The following is a 24009-nucleotide window of genomic DNA, read 5'->3' as shown; positions in this document are numbered from 1 at the left end:
AATGAGACTTTAGTCTGAGGCGGGAGGAGTAGGAGTTTTCATCAGTGCAATGAAAGACATTAAGAAGGAAGTTAATCAAGCTGCTGATGAAAGTAACAATAAAAATTTGTTTGCACTTCTTATGTTTCTTCCTTACAAATAAATGTACTCTTTAAAATCCTCTCAGCTGTACATAAAAACAGGCTCATTAGTCTCAGTTTGAAATTTTTCAATGTCTAATAATAGAAAACTGGAATCAAAATGGCTTTAAAAACTAAAGGCAATTTATTGCTTCACTTAAAGAATCACAACATTTTGTCCCAGTTTGACAGTACTTCCACAGACCTGGTGTGTTTGTTTCTTGTCTTCTTCTTTGCAGTGACTATATCCCAAGTATGCCTCATGATCACAAGATGGCTGCCAGAAACTCCCAGGCACACAAGCTTCCTCATTCATCTCTTTTTCCAGGTATGTGTGGTTATGAGCTAACAGACTGTAAGTCTAAATCAACTTGTATCTTTTATGTGCTACCATGTGCACAAAGGTTATCTGAAAAATGAAGTCAATGCAGAGAATAACATATCTCAGGCACAGAGAAAGTGCAAGAGAATGGCTAAAAGTATTGTCTAAACAGCTGGATCAAACTATAACTGAAATTACAACCCTGACTTTTTTGTGGGGGATGGGTACCAAGGATTGAACTCAGGGGCACTTGACCACCGAGCAATCTCCTCAGCTATATTTTGTATTTTATTTAGAGAAAGGGAATCACTGAGGTGCTTTGTACCTCACTAAGCTGCTGAGGCTGGTTTAAACTTGGGATCCTCCTGCCTCAGCCTCTTGAGCTGCTGGAAGTTTAGGGGTGCACCACCGTCCCCTGCACAATTCTGACTTTTCTATTACAAGTTATCCATAAACGCTGGTTTTTTGCTTGTTGATGGATTTCAGTTATTGTCAATCAAAATAAAGGACAATAAAAAGAGCTCTTCAGCACCAGACACTCACTGCCTTGGTTTCTTGAAGCTCCCAACCCAGAGAGAGAGGACACTAAGCAACCATCTGGAAGTACTAACCTCATGCTCCTGAGAATCTGGACACGATATGAACTCCTTGGACAGTAGCCACGCCACCCTCCTGTGAGTGTCAATTTCTGGAAACCTGGTTTTAGAGAGAGGGCGGCAGTATACTTCAACACAGATGGTCACCATGTTCTTAAAGTGTTGGTTTCCCTACTGCCAAACCCAACCTTGAATTTTTACAAAAGAAAGAAGATCATGTGTCTACAGATTATTTTCATGAAAGATAACATCTTTCTACTGAATGTGGGCAATGGAAGAACAGACCCAGCAGTCACCATGCTGAGTTTTCCTCGTTGTCTCTCCCTCCTCTTTCATTGTGTGTGAATATACGAGGGATGCCCTGGTCCCCTGCCTGGCCTCTGCTGAGCCCTGTACTGGGAACAGCAGGGGCATAAGTGGCTTTGATGAAAGCTCAGATTTAAGCCACTCACTCACCTCCAGTGTGTGTGTTTGCTCACCCATGTCACACAGCGCCTGACGGCATGGAGCCGCGGGCCCGCCCCAGCCGCCTCTTTCCTCTTAGAGGATCTGGCTTTGGGAAGAGGGACTCCTCCCTTCCTAAGACCTCTGCACCTGCTGGAGGTGGGGATGTAATGCCAGGTTCGTGGGACCCCAATAGACCTCCAGGAGCTGAATCCGATACAATCACACAAGAGTCTTAATTGCAAGCTTGAGCCTGGACTCACAACCGTTCCTGATGCAGTGGTCCCAGGGAGTGAGCCCCGGTCCTTTGCTCTGTGAGATTTTATAGGTTTGGGGGGATACTCTATGAGTCACAACATCACACAGCAAATCATCACAGACCATGGGAAAGTCAAACAACAACTCTGAACACTGATTAGCACATTCACTGGCGGGAACTAGTTGGGTAGGGGTGATTGGTTAGTACAAGAGGGGGATTCGTTTGAACTGATTGGTTTAGGCCACGAGGGGTGTACATGCTGAACTACATGGTTTCCCAACACGTTATCAACCACCATAAATTACTGGGGGGTCATCTGGCATCCCAGGTATTTTCCCTGTCTCATGCTAATTGGTGGTTGCTAGGGGGTTGCTATGGGTCCTCTCCTAGCTTGACTGAGTCAGGGACACCTGGTGTGGCAGATCTCTCCTGTTATTTGCAGACAAACAACTCAGCAGGGTGGGTATGTGCCTAGGAGTGCTCTGTGGGTTTTTCCAAGGACAAGGGTCACACCCGCTTCCTTGGACAGGCTTTGCTCTGAGGTAGAGGCTGGTTTCTCAAAAATGGAGTCACATCAGTTTCTCAGGAACTGATGTTTTCATGTACATGCAAGGTTCATCTCTATCCCCAAATGGTGCACCTCCCCGTGCACTCTCCCGGGAAGCTTCACCAAGTGCTGTCCCTGCACTTCCTGCTCCTTTTCCTCAGCTGGTTTCAATGCTCATCTTGCCCTGCATCTTCTGACTACAGAGAGGCAAGCCCAGCTGGGAGAGTTTGGGTCGCTGAGTGCTTCCTTCATCGGATTTTCTACAGGAAACCCCTCAGCCTGGCTGTCACTTCCATTCCTATGAAGAAGCTTTTCCATGTGGCCCAGGTGGTCTCCATTTCTGGACTCATTTCTGTCCAACTCCCAGTTGTCACCCTCTGGGGACCTTCCCCAAGGAGGGCAGGTGACGTCTTCAGCAGAGTCCCTAGTAGAAGCTGGGCAGACCCATCTTCTATTCACCCAGATCCTCTCCTTCTCCCCCTCGGCTCCTGTGAAAGCAGGCCAGTGTCCCCTAACACCCTCCGGGGCTCTGAGGCCCCTTTGGGCTTGGACCCCTTAGGGTTGGGGGCTTTTGTTTCTTGGGATGACAGCCATCCTCAAATGAGCCATCAACAGTTAAAATGAAAAGTGCAAGTGCGGCATTCTCTTATTTGGAGAAGGTCTGCTTTATTCTCAGAGATGGACTTTTTCAGATTTGTATTACTTTCCATCAAACACAGAGTCTCTGGCTGGCTGAGAGTGGTGACTTCGGTGGAGGGAGACTTGGTCTCTACAAGCTCTGCAAGCAGGTGACGCTGGTCTTGAATTTCATGAAATCTTTTAACTCATGCACAAATCACTGGGCTACCATTTTTGCCACCTTAAAATGAATGTTTACTGTAGAGACCATGACATCAGGCCCTGCCACCCTCTGCAGAGCAACACTGGCCTGGTCACTAGCTTCAGGCACCACCAGGAGCACCTGCCCAACTCTCCAGGAGCTGGAAGTGATGGGGAGGCGGCCAGCACTGAGGGGCCCTGTGGATCTGCCTCTGCTTGCCAGTCCCCTGCTGGGGCTACATGGAACCCTGTGGATTGTGCTGCTTGGAATCTGACCAAGGGGACCAGGGGAGCATTGTCAGCGGACTGAGAGAGGGCGCCAGGTTCAATAAGGAGGTGTCACTTATTGTCCAACCACTTCTATGTGAAGAGCATGAGGTACAAATGGGTAAGGATGCTTAAGGGCAGAGGTCACAAGCTGGAACTGGCAATTTGGACCCCAGAGGATGGAAGCTAAGCCAGTCACCCACATTCTGCACCCATGGTCCAGGGCAAGAAGGTCGGGGTGTCTGGAGGGGGGCGTGTGTGTCTCGTCACTGCCTGTGGCTCCTCTGCTTCTCCATGTAGACTCTTCCTGCAGTAGCCCAGCAACAGTCCTCTGGCCCAAGGTCACAGGAACCTCCCCTCAGAGTCTTCCTGTTGATTGCTTAGTGTCCTTGGGGGCAGGCAGGGGGAGCTGATCCTCCAGGTACAGGACTCTGCCCCAAGTGCAGGGAGAGAAACAGGGTGGGCCTTCCAGGGTATCTTCCAGGTACCTTCCAGGATTGTTTTCCTTGTGACATGACTTATGCTGAGTGCAACTTTCAGTGGATGGACACATCTTAAGGGCACAGCTCTGAGGGCTTTTAAAAAGCCTTCACCTACACAGTGAGTCCCAGGTCTAGATGAAGGCACCTTTCCTGGTCAGCACAGGCCCTGGTGGAGGCAGGCATGCTCGCTGTTCATTCTTGGAGACTGGTTTGCCCGCAGCTGCCATGAAAACTACCAGGGCCACCCACCCTCCTGCAGTTTGCGAAGCTGCATGGGGCAGCCAGCTTCCTCTCACCACTTGAGGATGGCTCCTGTCTGTCGTTCTCCTAATGCCATCTGGGTGGCTCCTTCCTTTTCTGTCCACTATGAATAAAGCTTCTGGGAACACGTTGCTCACGTCTCCATTGTGGTTTTACTCCCCTGGCTGAAAGCCAAAGAGTGTTGTCCTAGGTAACATGGTATCTGTTTAACTGAGCCAGGAAGTGACAGCACCTTTCCCAGATGGCGACAGTACTGTAGAGCCTCCCACAGTGCCTCAGTGCTGGTCCCCCATGCCCTCACCAGCGTTGGGTGTTATGCACAATAGAGGTGTGTGGCGGGACTTTGCCAGGGCTTTAATTTCCATTCCCCGATGACAAAGACAGTGGGACACTTTTTCTTTCTTTATTCGTTTGGGAACTTTCTATTCAACTCTTCTGTCACTTTTCAAAGTGCTGCTTGCCTTTTTATTGAAATGCAGTAGTTCTTTCATTTTAGATAACAGTATTGAATTAAGAATAGTTTCTCCCCTTCTGTGGATTGCCCATGTGTTTTCTTAAGGATGTTTTAAATCATAGATTTTTAATTTGTGAAGTCTAATTTATTAATTTTTCTTTATGCTAATTGACTTTGTCTTAAGAAACTTTTTCTTGCCCCATGATTAAAAAATATGCATTCTCCTATGTTGTCTTCAAAAGGTTATAAATCTCATTTTACATTTAAGTCTGTGATTCATTATGACATGATGTATGGTGGGACTTAAGGGTGAAATTTCATTTTTCTCCACATGCATATCAACTTTTTCAGCATCATATCATAAAAAAGCTTCCTTAACACCCATGGAATTGTCAGGACTCCTGTATTCCAAAATCAAACAATCATAAAAGAGGAGTGGATCTATTTCAAGACACTGTCCTGTTCTAATGACTGGCAGATATTTACTTTCTTATATTTATTATAGAGTATTTTTTTTTTTGTTTTTGAATGATACAGTAAATGATATTCATTAAATTTCTTTTCCTTTTTTTATTTCTAGAATATGGAAATTGCTTCATTATGCATTAGTCTTGTATCTCATTGCTTATATTATAGGGTCTGGTTCAGATATTAGCATTAAGACTGGCTTCCTAACTGTATCTCCTCCTCTGCATTTTCACAGCATGTCTTTAAGGATAATAGTTTTCCATTTTGTTTTGTTTTTTTAAGTGCTGGGAATGAATGCCATGTCCTCCTGTGTGCTAGGCAAGCATTTTACTAGTTAGCAACACTCCCAACCCTAAGAAGACTATTTCTTCCTTACATATTTGACAGAATTCATGAGTGAAGACATCAAGCCCTTAAGTTTCTTTGTGAGCAATATTTTATTTAATTGATTGGGTCCATGCAGACCTTGATCCCTTCTTGTCTCAGTTTTGACAAGTTTGATGCTAAGTTGCATCTTCCAAAGAATCTGTCCATTTTATCTGAAGTGCACATTTTATTGCATAAAGCTACTCATAAAATTTTCTTATGAATGCTTATAGAGCTGTAGTAATTTCTTCTTGTAATGCTATTCATAATGTGCATTTTATTTCATTGGTCTTACTAGGTATTTGTTGATTTTATGACTTCTTTTGGGGAAATAAACTTTGGCCATGTGTGCCCACTCATTATCTATGCCTTATTTTCACCCAATTCAGTATTAATTTGCTCTTCTTCTACACACTCCTTAGGTGATGGCTTAGATCAAGATCAAACCCTGTTTCTAAAAAAGGCCCAATAATAAATATTTTAGATTTTGTGGACAACACAATCTCTAAGGCAATGACTCACCTCTGCCATTGTGTGCAAGAACAGACATGGACATTATATAATGTGTGACAATGGTTCTGTGTCAATAAAACTTTATTGGCAAAAACAGGCATCTGGCAGGTTTGTCTTGTGAGCTATAGTTTACTGTTTCCTATATAGATTATCAGCTTTAATAAGCTTTTCATTCATAATTAATGAAAATATGTCATGAATATTTAGCCATCTTACAAAAGTTTGATATACTCTGATTTTTCAATTTGATTCAGTACAAAAAGTTTTCTAAAGATTCTTTTTATTCTCCTCTTTGACCCATGGGTTCCATAGAATTGTGCAGATTAATTTCTAATATTTGGAAATTTGCTAAATAGCTTTCTTATTCAGTTTTTATTGTTGTTGAATCAGGGATTGAACCCAGAGTCACTTAACAACTGAGCCACATCCCCAGACCTTTTTACTTTTTGAGACTGGGTCTCATTAAGTTGCTTAGGGCCTCACTAAATTGCTGAGGCTGGCTTTGAACTGGTGATCCTCCTACCTCAGCCTCCCAAGCCACTGGATCAGTCATGTGCCACGCACCTGTCTTATTCAGTTGATTTCTAATCTACTTTTAATGGGATCAGAGAACAGATGCCAGGGGAATGTAACCTTCTATGTTATACTGAGACTGGTTTCATGCCCCAATGTATTTTCTATCTGGGAGAATTTTTTTCTATGGGTGCTTCTGTGTTCAGTTATTGGATACAGTCTTATATATTTTAATTTAAATGATTGGCATAGTTCCACTTAACTATATTTTTATTTTTTCGTATTTTTATCAGTTCTGAGATAAGAGTGTTGAAATCTCCAAACAGATAGATAGATAGATTTCTCAAATTTCCCTTCAGTTCTGCTATTTTTGCTTCATTTAATTTGAAGTTCTATTTTTAGTGCATGTCCACTTAGGATTTTCATATCAATAAGCTGACCATGATGTTGTGGTGGTGATAGTGAAGAAGGAGGAGGAGGACGACGAGCAGGAGGGGAGGAGGGAAAAGATGATGATGATGATGGTATCCATCTGAGGTAATGACCTTTCTTTTTTAAAGTCTATTTTATCTGATATATGACTAGTCACACTGGAAAACTTATTTGTGTTGAGTATTATATCTTCTTTCAAACTTTTATTTTTTGTTTCTTCACATTTAAAGGATGTCTCTTCAAACCCACATATACACAGCTATCTCATGCTAGACAAAGGTGCCAGAAACATACATTGGAGAAAAGATAGACTCTTCAACAAACGGTGCTGGGAAATTATGACATTTGCTGGTAAATAAATGGAACTAGAGATTATCATGCTAAGTGAAATAAACCAATCCAAAAAAGCCAAAGGCCAAATGTTCTCTCTGCTATGTAAATGTAAATGCTAACACAATAAGTGCATGGGAAGTAGAAATTCATTGGATTAGACAAAGGGGAATAAAGGGAAGGGAGGGGGAATGGGATTAGGAAAGACAGTAGAATGAATCAGACATGACTTTCCTATGTTCATATGTGAATACATGACCAGTGAAACTCCACATCATGTACAACACACAAGAATGAGATCCTAATTAGGATAAGTTATATTCATAAATGTATAATATGTCAAAACACACTTGATTGTCATGTATATATAAAAAGAACAAATGTTAAAAATAAAGTATGTCTCTTATGAACTTCAGATGGCTCTCTTCCTATTAATCCTGACATGCTGACAGAGTGGGCCTCAGTCATTTGATTTCTAGTTGTCACCTCTTCTTTTTTTCCCCTTCTGTCAAACAACTCTTCATATTAATCAAGTATTATTTGGCGTTCCAATTTTTCTCTTCTATGACCTTATTCAATATACCTTGCTGCATTTTCAGTGTTATCCTAGATCACTATTTATCACCTAATAGCACAGATATAGAGCACTTCATGTATGATGCAGAACTGTTAGCAGTGTCCCTTCATTTAACCCTCCTTGTGCTGCTATTCATATCACTTATTATACATGGAGATATATATATATATGAAACAGGCCCAACCACAGGTTGAAATTGGCAGAAGACAGACTCAGTGAAAAAGATATATTGATAGAGATTATGTAATCCAAGAAATACAAGGAACACAGAGGAAAAAATAATAGAGAAAAAGAAAGCCTCTGAGGCTTGTATGAAACCATTAAATACACCAATATACAAAGAGAGTATAGGCAGGAAAGGGAAAAGTTTTAAGAGAACAACAGTTGAAAACTTCCCAAATTTAATAGAAAACATTCGGGGGCTGGGGACGTGGCTCAGGCGGTGGCGCGCTCGCCTGGCATGCGTGCGGCCCGGGTTCGATCCTCAGCACCACATACCAACAAAGATGTTGTGTCCGCCGAGAACTAAAAAATAAATATTAAAAATTCTCTCTCTCTATCCTCTCTCACTCTCTCTTTAAAAAAAAAAATAGAAAACATTCATCTAAACCCCTGATAAGCTCAAAACACTTCAGATAAGGTAAATGCAAAGAGATCCACACTCTGACATAAAAATAAAAATGTTATCAAGAGAAGAATGACTCCTCATATACCAGGGAACAACAACAAGGTCACGCTCTATTGCATCAGAAACTGTGGAGGCCAAGAGGGAGTGGAATGGCGTGTAAACTAATGAGAAAAACTATCACCCCAAAATGCCACAGCTAGAAAAAATATCAAGAATGAAAACTAAATAAAGCCAGCCCAGGAAACTAACACTGAGAGCATTTGTTGCTGGAGATTTTCCTTATTAGAAATACTAAAGTAAGTCCTTCAGGATGAAAGCAGATGGTGACAGGTGACAGGTGGCATTGGAAAAGGTGATCAGGTGCTTATAAACATAGTATAATGCATATCTCTTCTCCAATTTTAACTGCTTTAAAAATCAATTGTATAATGCCACATGAGTGTTCTATACCTGGGCCAGTTATATAATTAAATGCAGCAGACCTGACAATGATGCCACATTGTCAGCAGCAGGGACCCATGTGACCTCCGATGCCAAGAAGAGTGCTCATGGGAAGTTCAGGACCCCAGGGACACTCACTTGCACATTACCCTTGCTCCAAAGTGGCACCAAACTTTTTGAAGATGTTGCCTTCTTAAGTTTATTCACCTCTACGAAGGAGAGCTGGGCCCAGAGCATGCGTATGCTGGCCAGCCCTTCTCGGTGCTGGAAGTTACTGTCCTTGGCACGACCACACAGGTGTTCGGTAAATTCCTCTCTAACAGTAGAGTACTGCTCATCATGCTGCTGTTGACAAGTGCTGTAGAACCTGCGAACATCACAGTGCTCATGCCACAGCTGCCTGACATCAACCTTACCCTGTCGTGGAGGGTATTTCTAAAGCTGAATGAATTCCCACACAGTTGGTCCTCTCTACAGACTCCAGCTCAGGCAACAGACATTGGAACCAACTGTCAATACAGGGCAGGAGTGTGGCACAGCAGGGTGCCTTCCCTGGCTACATGTGTGGAGCCCTGGAGGCACGATGTACAGAAGTATTTTAGTTGTTCCTGAGTTAAATGCAATTGACACCTGCGTGAGTTTTCCAGTGTCTCCAGATTTATACATAGAACTAACAGCCCCTGTCTGGCAGGGACACATTTGAATAAAGTTTTTCTCTCATTAAAATTCAACTTTGTAAGCTTTATGGAAATAGGGACTTTTCTTGGCCTTCTCCAAGAACTGAATTTGCCTGTCTTAGCTATAGACACTCAGGGCCACTTGGGAATGTCAGTGATGAGCAAGACTTGGACTCAACAAGTTCCTGAGACTTTCTCTGGAGCTCAAGGGCAGCCTGTTTCTCCTGGAATCTTTCTCTCAGACTTAAATAAGTCATTATTTTCTCTAACTCTTAGGGTCTCAGACAATAGATGTCCATGACAATGACAGCTATGACAATGTAGTTATGGCCACCTCTATGTACAACTTGAGGATTTCTCAGTATCTTCCTTGGAATGTCTTTTTGAAGAGATCCTTTCCTGGAACATACCAATTAATTGTCTTACTATAAGAAGAAATCATCCAACATGTTTTATTTCTTCTTTTTAAAATGTTTGGAAGTGCCTTTACAGGTATGGTGAGGTACACTGTGGAACATACACAACAGGTTGTACTGAAAGCCATGGGTATTGAAATGGATAAATACATTACACAACCAAGAGTCAGAGAAGCACAGGGTGATAACAGCGTGCTCTGTTCATAAATATCTGGCATGAAGAATCCAATTTCAGAAAAGTGAAAAGTAAGGGATAACACCCTTTTCTTCCAAATGCCAGATAAAAATTATTTCTTCTGTTTGCTGCCTGGAAACCACCCAGAATGTACAGTTGACTGGGCCCAATGTGTCTGGCCACTCACTATGGTCTACAGTCAAGGGTCCACCTGTACAAGAGGCATCTGAGGCTGGGCCTGACAAGGGGGACACAGGTTTAAATCTCTAGGTAACACCATGCTCTCTAGACCTCTATCACAGAGAAGCAGCACTGTAAAAATGATTGGCCACAGAAGACATGTGGCTGCCCCCTGAGAGCGTGGCCCTGCAGGATGGTGCTCAGCGTGTGGGTGTGCTGCTTCTCACTGGATCTCACGTCTTTTCCTCTGAGCTCAAGCATTTCTTTCCTTACTTCTCCACTCTCAGATCCTGCCTTTCAGTTTTGATGTTTGCTTAAACCAACAACGATGTGTGGAGAAGGCCTAGAATATCTCGTAATGGAGCCCTGGACAACGGGTTTGTTCTCAGAATCCACTCTGAATTCTGAATTGTCGCACTTGCTGTAAGTCCAAAGCAAGGCTCCAGAGAAGGACAACTAAGGAAGGAAGCCACTGGATCTGTGCTAAGAGGAGGGACATCTGCCAGTCCTGGCATCTTCTGGTGTCTTAACTGGTGACTGTGGAACACTTCACTGCACAGGAGAACTGGGATAGTGGAAGGTCTACTGCACGTTTCCAGATGTGTCCCATGGAGACTGGCAATATGGATGCTGAGTGCAGGAGTGGTGTGCTTCCTGTCAGCCCACGATGTTCATGGAATGGAAATGCTTGTACCATTTAGGAATATACACGGGAAAAATGGAGACCCTAAGTGATTGTGATCAGGAGAAAAGAGACATTCTCTAAGGAAGCATCTTGGAGTGAAGTGAATACAACATAAGCTATTTCATTCAGTGAGTCAGATTCCTACAGGAGAGGTAACAGTAAAGTAGTAGGTCTTTCAGCTCCAACCTTCGAATGGAAAGTAGAAAACCCCATGTGCTCTTTTGGTAGAAGGAAGTGAAAAAGAAGTGCCAAGTCAAAAGTGAGTTCTGCCATCCTGAAGAAGTGCAATGGCCCTCCATATCCACAACTTCTACATCCACTGATTCAACCCAGATCAACCCATTCAGAAAAAAATACATCTGTACTAAACATGAATACTTATTCCTGGTAATTATTCCCTAAACAGTACAGTTTAAAAACTATTTACATAGCATTGACATTGTGTTAGGAATCATAAGTAATCTAGAAATCATTTCAACTCTACAGGAGGGTTGTATAGGTTCTAGGCAAATCCTACTATACCTATACCTTTTTTTACATAAAGAACTTGAGCATCCTCAGATTTTTGTAACTTCGCAGGGACCTGGGATCAAGTACTACAGATATGAAGAAGGGACCATAATATTTTCGAACAGGTAAAAAAATTCAGCATCACACAGACCCCAAATTCCAAAGCAGCATTCAACTCTAAAGTGTATCACTGCAGAGGGTGGTGGAGATGTATGAAAAAGCCATTGTCTTCTCAGTTTCTGCAGCATCTTAACGAGATTCAGTCTTTAACATACAATGACAATGTTTCATCTGGACGACTGACCAAGAGGAGCAATTAAAGCCAAAGAAATTTTGAAGACGTTTCATAGAACACAAAGGTTGTTCAGCATTGAGTTGACAACATTATTGCTTCCTTAAACTGGGAAGATAATGTCCCTGAATGAACTTGAATTTCCACCTGGAAAGCGTTGGTGTCCTACTTGTTTGAACCATGGAACAGTCTGTAAACACTGTAACCCACAGGTTAGATGTCTCTAATTTTATACTTTTAGAAATGTCTAAAAGCAAACAACAAAAACACTCCATTACCTATCCAAATTGTATAAAGACATAATGAAACTAACAAGTATTAAGGACTTTAATATTTTAAAAAACTGAAATACATTTTTGTATTTTGTGCTCATATGCACAAAAAATTAAATACAAAGTGATCCCTGTATTACATATCTCATTTCAAACTTTCTTTTTGTTCCTTCTCTTTTTGAGATATAAACTGTGAACGGACACACTGAGATCTAGGACAAGATATCTGGGTTCTGTGGCTTAGTCTTCCCATGTTTCAAGGAGAAAGAGGCTCTGAAAGCTGTTAGTGGGTAACAATTACCCAAGTGCTGAAAAGTAATCCTGATGGGGGTAGGTTTGTACATCTAGCAAAGTTTTTTGGCTCATCTGCTGCCAAATGAGCCAAACATTTTATAAATAAGCAAGAAAGCCTGCTACCTCACAGCCTAGATTTCACAAGCCAGCTACCTCACAGCCTAGATTTCACAAGCCTGCATTTACAGGGGGGTCTGAAGGGTCTGATGAGAGACCAGGTATGGCATGAAACATTTACGGCATGCCAAGTTATTGCCTGAGACACTCAAATGCACCCTGAGAACAATGGGTAGTATTTGCCAAAGTGCCAAAGATAACACTGGCAGTTTCAAGAAATGCACTTGCAGCCTTAGGTACTTGGCCAACACACCCGCCAGTCCCTCAAATGAACCAGCTACCTCATCTTCGAAGCAGAGGCCCCTGCTGTCCTATGTCTCATTTGCATCTCTAGAGCTTCTGTCTGGATCCTCAGCATCCAGGCTCAAGCCCATGCAAAGCTACTGCCCAAATACATCCACAAAACCAAGTCACTGACCAGGGAAAGCCAGAGGGTGGCCAGTTATCACACTACCAAACACCCACTGCACCTTGCACTTTAGCCCTGATTTCAAGGTGGTCTGACCCTCAACAGAGACATGAGAAATGAGTCCTCTTTGTAAGACATCTGGAAAGTTTCCCCAGCCTGTCAGGAAAACAAATGGGAAAAATTTTAAATCTCAAAGTCATCTTTGACTTTTAGGGAATATTTCGATTTGGTGTCCATTCATTACATCATCAAGGATGTTACAATCTCTGGCTGAAAAGAAAAATATATGTATCTATAAATATAGCCAATCATATAGAAGTTGAAATTAGAAAAGGAACATGTAGGTAAAATAATGAAACAATTGAAGAATGTTTAAATGTTTATTTTCATGTTAAAAACGATGAATTACCCTGTGGTTAGAATATACCATTATGCTGGAAAAGTGAAGTCACTTTATTTCTGAAATATTTCCAGGAAAAAAGGAAAGATCCAAAAGTAATGAAGAGTAAAATCAAAATATTCCAGCAATTTTCATCAATATTGCCAACATGAGCCACGTCCTTTCAAGGCCAGAATTCCTAACTCAATGCATTTCACAATGTCAGGTCCTAATGTTTTTCCCATCATCAGTTGAGATATTTTTGAGTTGGAGGTCTATACATTTAAATTCTACAGTTGTGCATGCTTTTATTTTAAAATGTGTTCATTCTGATACACCTCTCAGAGTTTCAGTGTAATGTCTATATTACATACAAAAATATCTGATATCCACATTTCAGCATAGCTTTTCCACCATCCAACCTGTCCCTTTACATACAGGTGATGTACATCACAGGACACATATATAATTTTAATTGAGAGGAAGGTTACTAAGTTTATAAACCATCTGAGGTGTAATTTACAGAGACCAGAATGGAGAATTAAGATCGTTTTTAAGATGATTAGAGTAGAAAGCCCAATGGTGCCAGTGGCATGAAGGATTCAGATGAAGCCACCCTCAGTGGACTGAATGGATCTTTGTTGACAAAACTTTTACTATGGTCTCAATTTGCCAATATTAGAAAGATCCCTTTCTAAAAAGCTGATCAATTTATACAAAGATGGACTTCTTAAAACTTAAAAATCAGCAAGTACATATCTCCAGATATGGCGATGGAACAGAAACACCAATCCATGTTTTCACTGCATTCATGTGCATAAAACGAAACTTTCTGTGTAGATATGGAGGATTATTGTAGGCTGGGAATTTACCCTGGCAAGTGTGTGCACCAGCTAGGAAGGTGATGTTCCTTCTCTTGGTACACAGAGTATTCTGGGGTTTGCTGGATCTTTTTCTTCCTCTTCTTGCTCTCTCAAATGCAGCACACCTATGTTTAAAAGCAGGCTTTTTGGTCTGGCAGCTGCTTCTTGGTCCCTGTACTCTGAACTTGAAAGAGGAACACTGGGACCTGGAGACAGTGGCTGCACATCTTCAACTGCTCCAAGCCCCGTAGTCCTCAGCTCACATCTCAAGCTCCCTGCCTGCGACCAATGTCCACAGCCTGCAGGTTCCTCCCTCAGGAGGAGTCTGAGCATGCCACTCTATGGGGAAAAAGGGGACTTGGCAGCCCTTGACAACCTGAGGCTAGGTTATTCATCAAGCCCCAGGATCTGAATATCTCAACCATGAAAACCCAGAGAATGAAGACAGGTGAAAGCATGGTGACTGGAAACTGGAGTTCAAGGCTTAATAGTTCATGTTGTTCCTGTTTGGGTTTAGGTACCTTGAGGTGTAGTGCTTAATAGCTGTGGCTGACTAGCTGGAAAACAAGGTGATCTAACCCATGGTTTATACTATGCAGTAAATAGGAACATAAAATACTTCAATGAAAGGTGTCCATGCCACAGTTGAAAACAACTGTCACTCTTGAGTCCCACTAAATGGTCTACGTTTGACTCTTCAGCTTCAAGCACACACACGTATACATATGTGTGTGTGTTTGTGAGTGGATATTATATAGTAAAAGGGACCCTTTCCCATGACCTTCCATTTGACTTCCTCCATGTTGAACTAACTGAACTCTAATGTGAAGGAGCACAGGTGACTATATGGGTGCTGATTCATGCTGGGTGAGTCTGTGTTGTCCACCAGAAGCTTCTTCACGATCATGGTCAGCTTCCAGCTCCATTTAGGCTGATCTGGCACAACCCAATACTCCCTGTTTGCACTCTGTCCCTGCCCCATGTCCCCACCTCAGGAAAGGTTCCGATTTGTATGTTCCTTAGTGATGCTCCCCACAACAATGGCAATTCCTCCCAAACTATGCCCCCACCAAAGTCTCGATGTGCCAGTGGTTGGGAGGCAGCCTGCTGAGTAAACTCCTCCCCTTCAGTTCACACTCCTCACTTTCAGAAAAGGACCTCCATTATTTCTTTGATATTGAAGCTCCAAAAGAAGATGGAACTAAAAACGTCTCCTAGAAGGAGCCAGACTTCCTGGATAGCTTGGCTGTGCGTCCATCAGGCATGAACTCTCTTCTGTCCTCACAGTTGTTCTGTGCTACCTTCCCACTAAGCCCTCTGAAAGGCCACTGGCTAACCAGGGAGCTCTTCCTAAAAGGCGCCAGCTGTCCTGCAAACTCCTTTTGCAGTTAAGGCCTAGGTATTCTGCTTCATTCTCCAGTTAAGTTGAAGCTCTCTGCAGTCCCTGGCTTCAGCTCTTAAGTGCCATTTTAAATACTTATAAAACCAATCCAATACCAGCCTCTGAGGTCACCACTATACCACCTGCAATTTCAGCCCTGTCTGTGGCATGCAAGAGATATAGGAGAAATTTCTGGCTGCTGCTTCATGGCTAGAAGAGGCTGAGTTGTCAAGTTCCCATCCATGAGAATCTAAAATAAGAGAGCAATTGAATGAAAACAATTCTCTTTTGAATAGCTCAGTTGTCAGCCACTGGGAGTAAGGGTGACTTGCTGCATGTGCCTCCTACTTTGGGCCTTTCAAATTCCATTTCTTGGGGATGCAAATGGCTCAGTTAACTCATAATGAGACAGATTAGTCCACTGTCTGCTTTTCCACCTATAGCATCTTAATAAATAAAAATGTCGCATTTTGATAATCTGAAATTCTTGCTTTGAGATGATGATTCATGATGATTCTAAATATTTTTATTTAAAAATTATACAAGAATCACTTTTTTCCTCTTAGCACTTTGATTTTTCAATAGCTATAGTTTGTTCATAATAGCTGCTTCTTGGGCTTTGGAACAGTCATTTATTTTTGTGAATTCTGGGGGGAACCCATTGCTTTTCCCACAAATGCACACCTGTGAAGTTAGTTATTGTATGGATAATTTATATGTATTGCTAACTTGAAACATCATTTAATTTTCTTTTTTTTCTGGTAAAATGGAAAGTTTAATTGGAAGCTATTTCCTGGGCAATTTCCCTTCAGCGCAGATGTAGATGGATTCTACCTTTAGATTCAGTTTGGATGGTACATTGTGTTGACTACAAAGAACCTGCATAATCACTGCTCCCTAGGGGCTTTCTGCCCTCAGCAGTGTACCCCAGGAGCGCCCCAGGATTCTTAGCAAACAGAAGACAAAAATAAATGTGTGTGTTCACAACTTTCCTCCAAGTTGTTTTAAACTTCACATAGAAAAATGTAAAGAGATGACCCTCCCTCACTGGATATCAACATTTTAAGCAAAACCCCTGTCCCAGTCATACACAAGAAAGTTCAACAGCAAAAGGTAGGAAAAAGAAAGTGAGAATAAGCTTCTTAGATGCTGTCACTAAAGAAAGAAGTGCTCAAAACTTGAAAAACCTGACATCCTGTATGGAGACCCAGGAAATGACGTGACGCGGGGTAAATCCCAGGGAATAAAACTCATTTGTAAATCACACAGATCTCAAAGACTGAAATTTCTTCTCTTCGTGTTTCAAAAAAAATTCCAGAGGTCAAAGGAACAGGTGCAGGTGGAAATGTATATAAAAATACTGAGCAGCGCTCCTAACAAATAAGGATAGCTACATTCAGTCACCTCTCATGTGTGTCCAAACCCAGGCCACAGGCTGTACCTGCCCACTATTCTTTAAAAGGTCTAGGAACAGGAAAATCATCATCCAAATCTCTCCTCACTACACACAGCCATTCACCATGAGATGACTAACAATGTCTGTGGGGTTGGGTTTACTCTACCTGCACTGAGCTGGTACCAGGCTGCAGGCAAAACTGTTGTCTTAGAATTCCTCCAGTCCCTACATGTAGCTGTTTTAGAGGCATTTCCCAGCTTAAAACCCAGCTGACGTAACTCTCCAGGCCTCTGAAACATGCTTAGAAAGGGCTCCCTCCAGACCTCCACGAACTCAGCTTTGTGAAGTCACCCTATTGCTGATCAGACTCACTGCTCCACCGATCAGAAAACAGAAGGCATAAAGGTGAATACAACATAAGAAAGGAGTTTACATCTGGTCCTGCAGTCTTTCCATATAGTCTCTGAAGTCCTGTGAGTCCCCCAGCCCCATGTCCTGGCAGACCCACTTGATGTTGTCATCACTGTCAAACAGGATGGAGTTGGTGTACGGGCCCCCATCCTCAGGGAGGATGGTGGTGTAGGAAGTAAACTTGACCCTCTTCCTCTTCGGGCCAGAAGAGTTTACAGGTTCATTTTTCATCTCTTTCTCATAGACATAGTCAGAAGGTCTGAGCACCTGACTGTGGAAGGGCTTCTGGGAACCTCCGTTCAGCAGGAAGTTCCTCTCCTCGAACTGCAGCCCCCTGTCTATCATGGTCGTGCACTCCTCCGAGGGGAGCGGGATGTCCACTGGGTTCTCCAAAAGCTCCACCTCATTCCCAAGCCAGACCCAGTCGTGGGAGTGGGGGATGTTGCCCTGCTCGCTCACCTCAAGCCTTTTGTGTCTGTACTTCCAGGCAAACGCCACGCAGTTGATCAGGAAGACCAGGATGGCCAGGCAGAAGACACAGAGCAGGGCGTACATGCCGATCTCCAAGTCTGTCAAGTCCCTGGAGGCCACTGTAAGGTCACTAGGGTTACTGGATTCTGGAAACTTCCCCTGGGTGGGGAAGCTGGAGAAGGCGTCTGCACCACCACTCTTGAATAGCTTCTTGTCCTTCCCCTCCCCAGGCAGTGGCAGGGTTGTGCTCCTGTTGGTCCTGTCCTCTGGGCCAGCAGGGCCCCCACGCTGGAGCCACTCCTGGACTACTCGCTCCTGGCTCCCTTCCGGCTCTATGGAGTTGCTCAGGTGATCTTTGTATTCCCGGTTCACGCCCTCAATGTCATTGCTGCCTCCTCGGTGTTCCTCCTCCATGCCTGGTGCAAACCTGACCTCAACACTTCCTTTACCCACAGCAAGAACACTCTTCCTCTTGGTCTTCTGGCAAGGCTCACTGATCATCATCTCCAACTTTATCAGGGGCCCTTGTCCTTTGCCCTCTGCAACCACAACGGGCCACTGGGACTGCAAGTTTGGCTGGACAGACACCACCATTTCATCCAATGATGAGACAGTTATGGAAAAATCCTTGGGATCATAAATGTCTAAAGGTGTCACGGAGCCATCACTGAACAAAATCCAAGAACTGACTATGGCTTCCTGAGGGAAACGAAATCAAAGCATGATCAGCTCCCTTCAAATTTACAACATAAGCAAGATTTCCTATATAAACGCTTTTAAGTATATGTAGAAAAAAATCTTCCGTTTTATAATCTTTACCAGTTCTTGTCATTCCTTGAACTGGCATCAATAATCTGCAGGAGCTCCACTGGTATGAGAAATAAATAATAAGCTTTCATGAATGCACTAAAGTGTAAATTAATTTACTGCATGCCATATCAAAGAATTTGACTTTGACCTTTCTAATAACACTTTGAAAGATCAGGCAATTTATCTGAATCAATTTTAGGTGCAACTACTCAGGCTACTGCTAAAGATAATATCGCTTTGAACCTTCTTTATTAGGAAGCCAATGCTGATGAAGCAAAACACACTCTGGTAAATTTCTTGGTAAACGATGGATTATGAAGTTGGACTGCTTGAACGGCCCAGTGCCTCGGTTATCTTTATAAATGATTTGCAACAGCCAGGCACAATGATGCACACCTGTAATCCTAGCCAACCAGGAGGTTGAGGCAGGAGGATCATGAGTTCAGGGCCAGTCTCAGCAACTTAGCAAGATGCAGTATCAAAAATTACCCATTTGGTTTGGCCAAGGTAAAAAAACATGGCCCTCAGCTCACAGTCCAACAGCAGACTGTGCCTATCACAGGTTATCCTGCTGGAGAACAAATGGCAGAGGAAATCAGCCTCCGTCTCCACACACTTTCCTAGACCCAATGTGCTGGGGGAGATGCAGAGAGCAGCTCCAAGAACAGCAAGGGACTGCGAGACCCTGCTGACCCTCTGTGTAGGACAAAACGACCTGGAGAGGAGTTGACCATGGACCAGGGCACAGGCCTCCAGGCTCTCACCTGCTGTGGAGCCCGGAGGACATCCTGGGCAGCCACTGTAGAGACGATGACCCTTCGGTCCACCCTGTGAGGCTGCAGGGAGAGGGACAAGCCAGCCACCAGCTGCACGCCCAGCTCCACAATGGTGACACGGTCATCCAGGACAATCACTGTCTTCTCAGCCAGGATGGAGTCAGAGAGAGGTAAGAGGACCTGGGGAGTAAGTGAGAAAGCGCGGTCTCTGCCCACGTGACAATTTCAAGTCCTGGAGCTGGCGGGGCCTCGGGAGACTCTGCAGTGCTCTACAGAGCGCACACAGGAAGACTGCTTACGTAGGTATCCTGCCATTGTCCAATTAAACTTAGCACTTGAAGGAGTTTTATAAAGGTCACCTTAATCCACTTCCTTTCTTGGGATTCATGCCATGATAACAACAGTGTATTTCCTGAGATAAGTTTGTTTTAAGTTAGAGGCAATAACTCAAATTGCCTGCCTTGGTACTCAGCACTCAAAGAGTAGTGCTTTCCCAACAACTGACATTCAGGCTTTGAAAGCAGTGGCCTGTGGTCAACTCTTTTGAAGGAAATGGTGCTCAGCCCTCTTCTCCTGCTCACATCCCTTCCAATGGGCAGGTTAGATGACAATCATGGGATAATATGATCATTGTGTGGACCACTGTGGAATAACTGGATGAACAGTTAAAGTGGGGCAGAGAATAGTCATGTCCTAAGGAGCCATTCCTACCACTTTACTATCTAATGTGCAACCATAGGAGACTGAAACCAGGACAGGAATATGTCAAAGGCACAATTTCTAGAACAGTCCCCCTAAATGTTGACCTTAACCTTCAAACACAATGAGAAAGCACTCTAAGTGTGTTTCTCAAACACAATGAGAAAGCACACTGTTATATGGCAGAGCTGGCTCTAAAACAAGGGTCTCCCCGAATTATACAGGAACACTTAACAGCAGAGTGCATTCCCCAGCTGGTATCAAGAGAATTCAGACTCTAAGTGTGAGAAAGACTGAATCCAGCCATTACTAATGAGAAAGGGACCATGTGAGAAGGAATGGAGGGGTCCTCTTAAAGGACAGGGCAACACCTGGCTGACAGTAAGGAAACTGTGACCTCAGTGCTATAACTATAAGAGAGCTAAGTTCTTCCAAGAAACTGAATGAGATTAAAAGCCAATGAGTTCCCAAAACTCCAAGATTAAGGGCCAAGCCCAGCCAGCACCTGAATCTCAGCCTTAGGAACCCTGAGCATAGAACCAGCCCACCCACCAGGACTGTGTACCCACAAAATATAACTTAATAAACTACTGTTGTCTTGAAATGTTAAATTGGTGGTAATATATTACACAGAATAGACACAAATATAGAATGTTACATATTTACTTCAACTTTGTCGAAAATTAACTTTGGCAACACCTAAAATAAGACATAATTAACTATGAGCAGTAACATTTTAAATTTGCAAAAATAAAACAAGCTGTGACTTTTTCTTTTTTAATCTTGCCAAAATCAGAAATTATTTTACTCTTAGTATGATGAAAATAGAGAGCTTTTAACTATGGATTCTTTGTGATTTATAGCCAAATACATGCTTTAAAAAATCTTTGCCTACTGTTAAAGGTATAATATAGCTAAATGGTTAAATGTCAAGGTTCAGGAGAAATTTGCTTTCAGAGGTTCTACCACCTCCTAGTACAGATTAAAAAAAAAAAAAAACACAGTGTCATATCTGGAAAAGGGTGACTTACACTATGTGTTTCATTTAGCTTTCTCTGGTAAAAACAGATCAGGCATTTTCTCAACCCTCTCTAAAATACAAAATGTGTTTAGGTTATTAAAATTGGTGAATACTCTATTGCTTCTCATGATTCTGTTACAGGCAGACTCGGTATCTGCACATTTGCACAATCACCCTCACACATGGGCACACCCCTCCATGGCAGCATTTGCCTGCATCATCAGCAGGGAGTGGTGTTGGAGAGGTGGCAAAACATTAACCCCCTGTACCTGAACAGTGGTGATTCCCGGCTCCCGACCAACCAGGGTCCTGCCATCCTGTAACTGGGCGACTCTGGGCTCCTCCACCTTCAAGAACTCTGTCACAAGGTCAGTGATGTCAAACTGCCAGTCTGGGCCCAACATGTAGGTCAGCTGACCCAAGTCAGATGACTTGGTCACAAACTGGGTGAGGACGCACACCAGGGCATGCTGGTACTGCAGGGAGCAGCCTTGCCCCTTCTTCTCCTCGTCCTCCTCGTCTTCGCTTTCCCGGGTGGGCCTGAACACAAACAGACCACAACAGAGTAAGGGTCCTTGTCGGGAATGAGTGTCATGTGCCTCTGGTTTAGAGTCCAAGTGATTCTGCAGAGTGAAATAAAATGGCTTTTCTCAGGCCAAATCTGTTCATCCATCGATTCACTCAACTTTCAGCAGTTAAATCATTCAATACCTTCTCAGCAGTCACTGTGAGCCACACAGGCTGCTTCACACTTAGAAGGTGGACAGCAAGTGCACCCTGACTTCCCTGGTCCACTGCCACAGGAGACTCCAGACCAGACAGGCAGGAATGGAGCCTCTGCTCTTTGTCTTCTGGAAACTGGGCATCAAAATACGATTCCCCATGTGGGAATGAAGTAAGACTGTGGCTTCTGAAGCAGAAATGCGAGGTCCTGAGACAGAGGAGTTGTCTGGATTCCTGCTTGCACTCCCTGTTGGGCCTTGAGCCAGGTTCTCTGCTCTCCCATGGGCTCAGGTACCTCATGCTGGAAATGAAAATAAGAATGGCTGCCTGTTCCTCCCCTTTGGGAGTATAAAAATCAAGGACCAAGGACATCAAGGTGTGAAGACACTGGGAAAGCCCCTTAGGAACTGCAAAGATAAACCAGGAGCCAGTGGGCTTGGCCTGCTCTCATATCCCACTCCTCACTGGCCTAGACCAGTGGACTCCACAGAAGCAGCTTCCTCCTGCTTAGGCCCTTGGGGTGCCAGAGCGCTCTCCCCTGGCACATCCTGCCCTCACCCACAAGTACTGCTCTGGGAGCAAAGCTGCTCGTTTGTTACTGATAAAACTTGTGAGTGGATCTCTCCTTTCGCCCATCCTGGCTTTTGCTTTCCTTCCCCAAGGCTCTGGCCCTTCCTCCAATCCTGGCACATGCTCTCCATCTGTCCACAGCCCACCCTGAGAAATCCTCTGGTTCTGCAATTCCAGAACCTTCCCCTAAAGAAGAACCTCTCCTGTGGCCTCATAGGAGAGGACTTTGATTCATGGCTGTTGCCTAGTCTGTGACCACCAGCGAGGAGGAATACATCAGGGGATGAAACGACAGCAATTCCTATGTACTGTTGTTACACCTACTATGGGCCTAGTCTCCCCACGATGACAGCTGACTTTACAACAGCCACACGTTTAACTCATTCATTCCTCACAAAACCTGAAGACTGAAGTTGGACTGCTATCCTGATCATGTGGATAAGAAAGGGGCCACGTAACTGATCATGTGCAGAGGCAGGGCCAAGCCCAATCTGGTTGTCCCTGTGTGCATCCTCACTGGCTCTACAACTAACCGCATCTTTACTGTGGCTGTGACAAAAGGCTCATGGTGGTTAACATGTGTGTTATAGTTTAGATCTGAGGCATTCCCAAAAGTTCATGTACAGAACGATGAAAGAATGTTCAGAGGTGAAAAAATCAGATTATGAGACCTGTGACCTATTAATCCACTGATATATATTAACTGGTGGTAACTGTAGGCAGTGGGGTATAGTTGTAGGAGGCAGGTCACTGGGAGTAGGCTTTAGGGGTTTATATTTTGTCCCTTCTGAGTGTGGTGCTCTCTCTGCTTCCTGGTTAGCATGTCCTGAGCTGCTTTCTTCCTCCCTGCCCTTCTGACATGATGGTCTGCCTCACCTCTGGCCCAGAGCTATGGAGTCAGCTGACCATGGACTGAACCTCTGATACCATGAGCTGAAATACACTTGTTGTGCTCTATGTTGTTCTTGTCAGGTCTTCTGATCTCAGTGACGCAAACTGACTAAAACATGTGTCAACTGCTAACTAGCAGGTTTGCATCCAGTTCCATTTGATTTCTGAAATATGTGTTATTCACAATAGGTCAATCTGCCTCCTTGAACCAGCACTGTGACCAGCAATTCCAGTTTCCTGAAGCGAGAAGTAAAGATCTTTATGGGTAAGAGAGATGCCTTCAGAAGGAAAGGGACACAGCATTAAAAACATTGTGACATACTGATAAGTCATTCCCATTCTATTTTTGAGTCCATCAGAATATATCACCAGCACTGTTTCTGTTCAGTGCTACAAAGTCTTTAAATGCTGTCCTGATACTTAACAAAGACACACAGAGAGACAGCATCTACTCAGAAATTTACAACATTGTTTTCTTTGTATTAATTTTTGATACAATTTATTTTATAATAAATGATACCAGCTGTCTTTTTTGTGCTAGTGATGAGAAGTTCCCCTTAATTAAGTGGATAAAACTGAAAGAAGTGCATTATAAAGTATATTTTACACTTCATTAAAAGGTGGCAGTATGATAAAAGTTATCAGTAAATACGTGAACTTTTAGAAGTTCTGAATTATTGAAACAAAACAGTTATATTAGGTTAAGATAAACTGTATTCTATTAATTCTTTTAACTTTTAAATAATATTTTAA

At 43.2% G+C, this 24009-nt stretch overlaps 1 protein-coding gene across 1 annotated transcript in view; it reads right to left on the bottom strand.

Annotated features, from left to right (window-relative positions):
* Window positions 1-17045: 17045 nt before the first annotated feature.
* Window positions 17046-24009, bottom strand: part of LOC308645871 (transmembrane protein 132B-like) — a 52477-nt gene continuing 45513 nt past the window's right edge. Inside the window, exons 4-6 of the mRNA XM_081288296.1 lie at window positions 21342-21612; window positions 19341-19532; window positions 17046-18465 (exon numbers count right to left, since the gene is read on the bottom strand). Of these exons, the coding sequence (XP_081144422.1) occupies window positions 17314-18465; window positions 19341-19532; window positions 21342-21612 (1615 nt within the window). The 3' untranslated portion in view covers window positions 17046-17313. The remainder of the gene's footprint in view (window positions 18466-19340; window positions 19533-21341; window positions 21613-24009) is intronic.

Source organism: Spermophilus citellus (assembly GCF_964194105.1).
Source record: "Spermophilus citellus genome assembly, chromosome: 3".
Taxonomy (NCBI): domain Eukaryota; kingdom Metazoa; phylum Chordata; class Mammalia; order Rodentia; family Sciuridae; genus Spermophilus; species Spermophilus citellus.
Note: the sequence above shows the minus strand (reverse complement) of the source record. Positions and strands in the feature narration are given on the sequence as shown.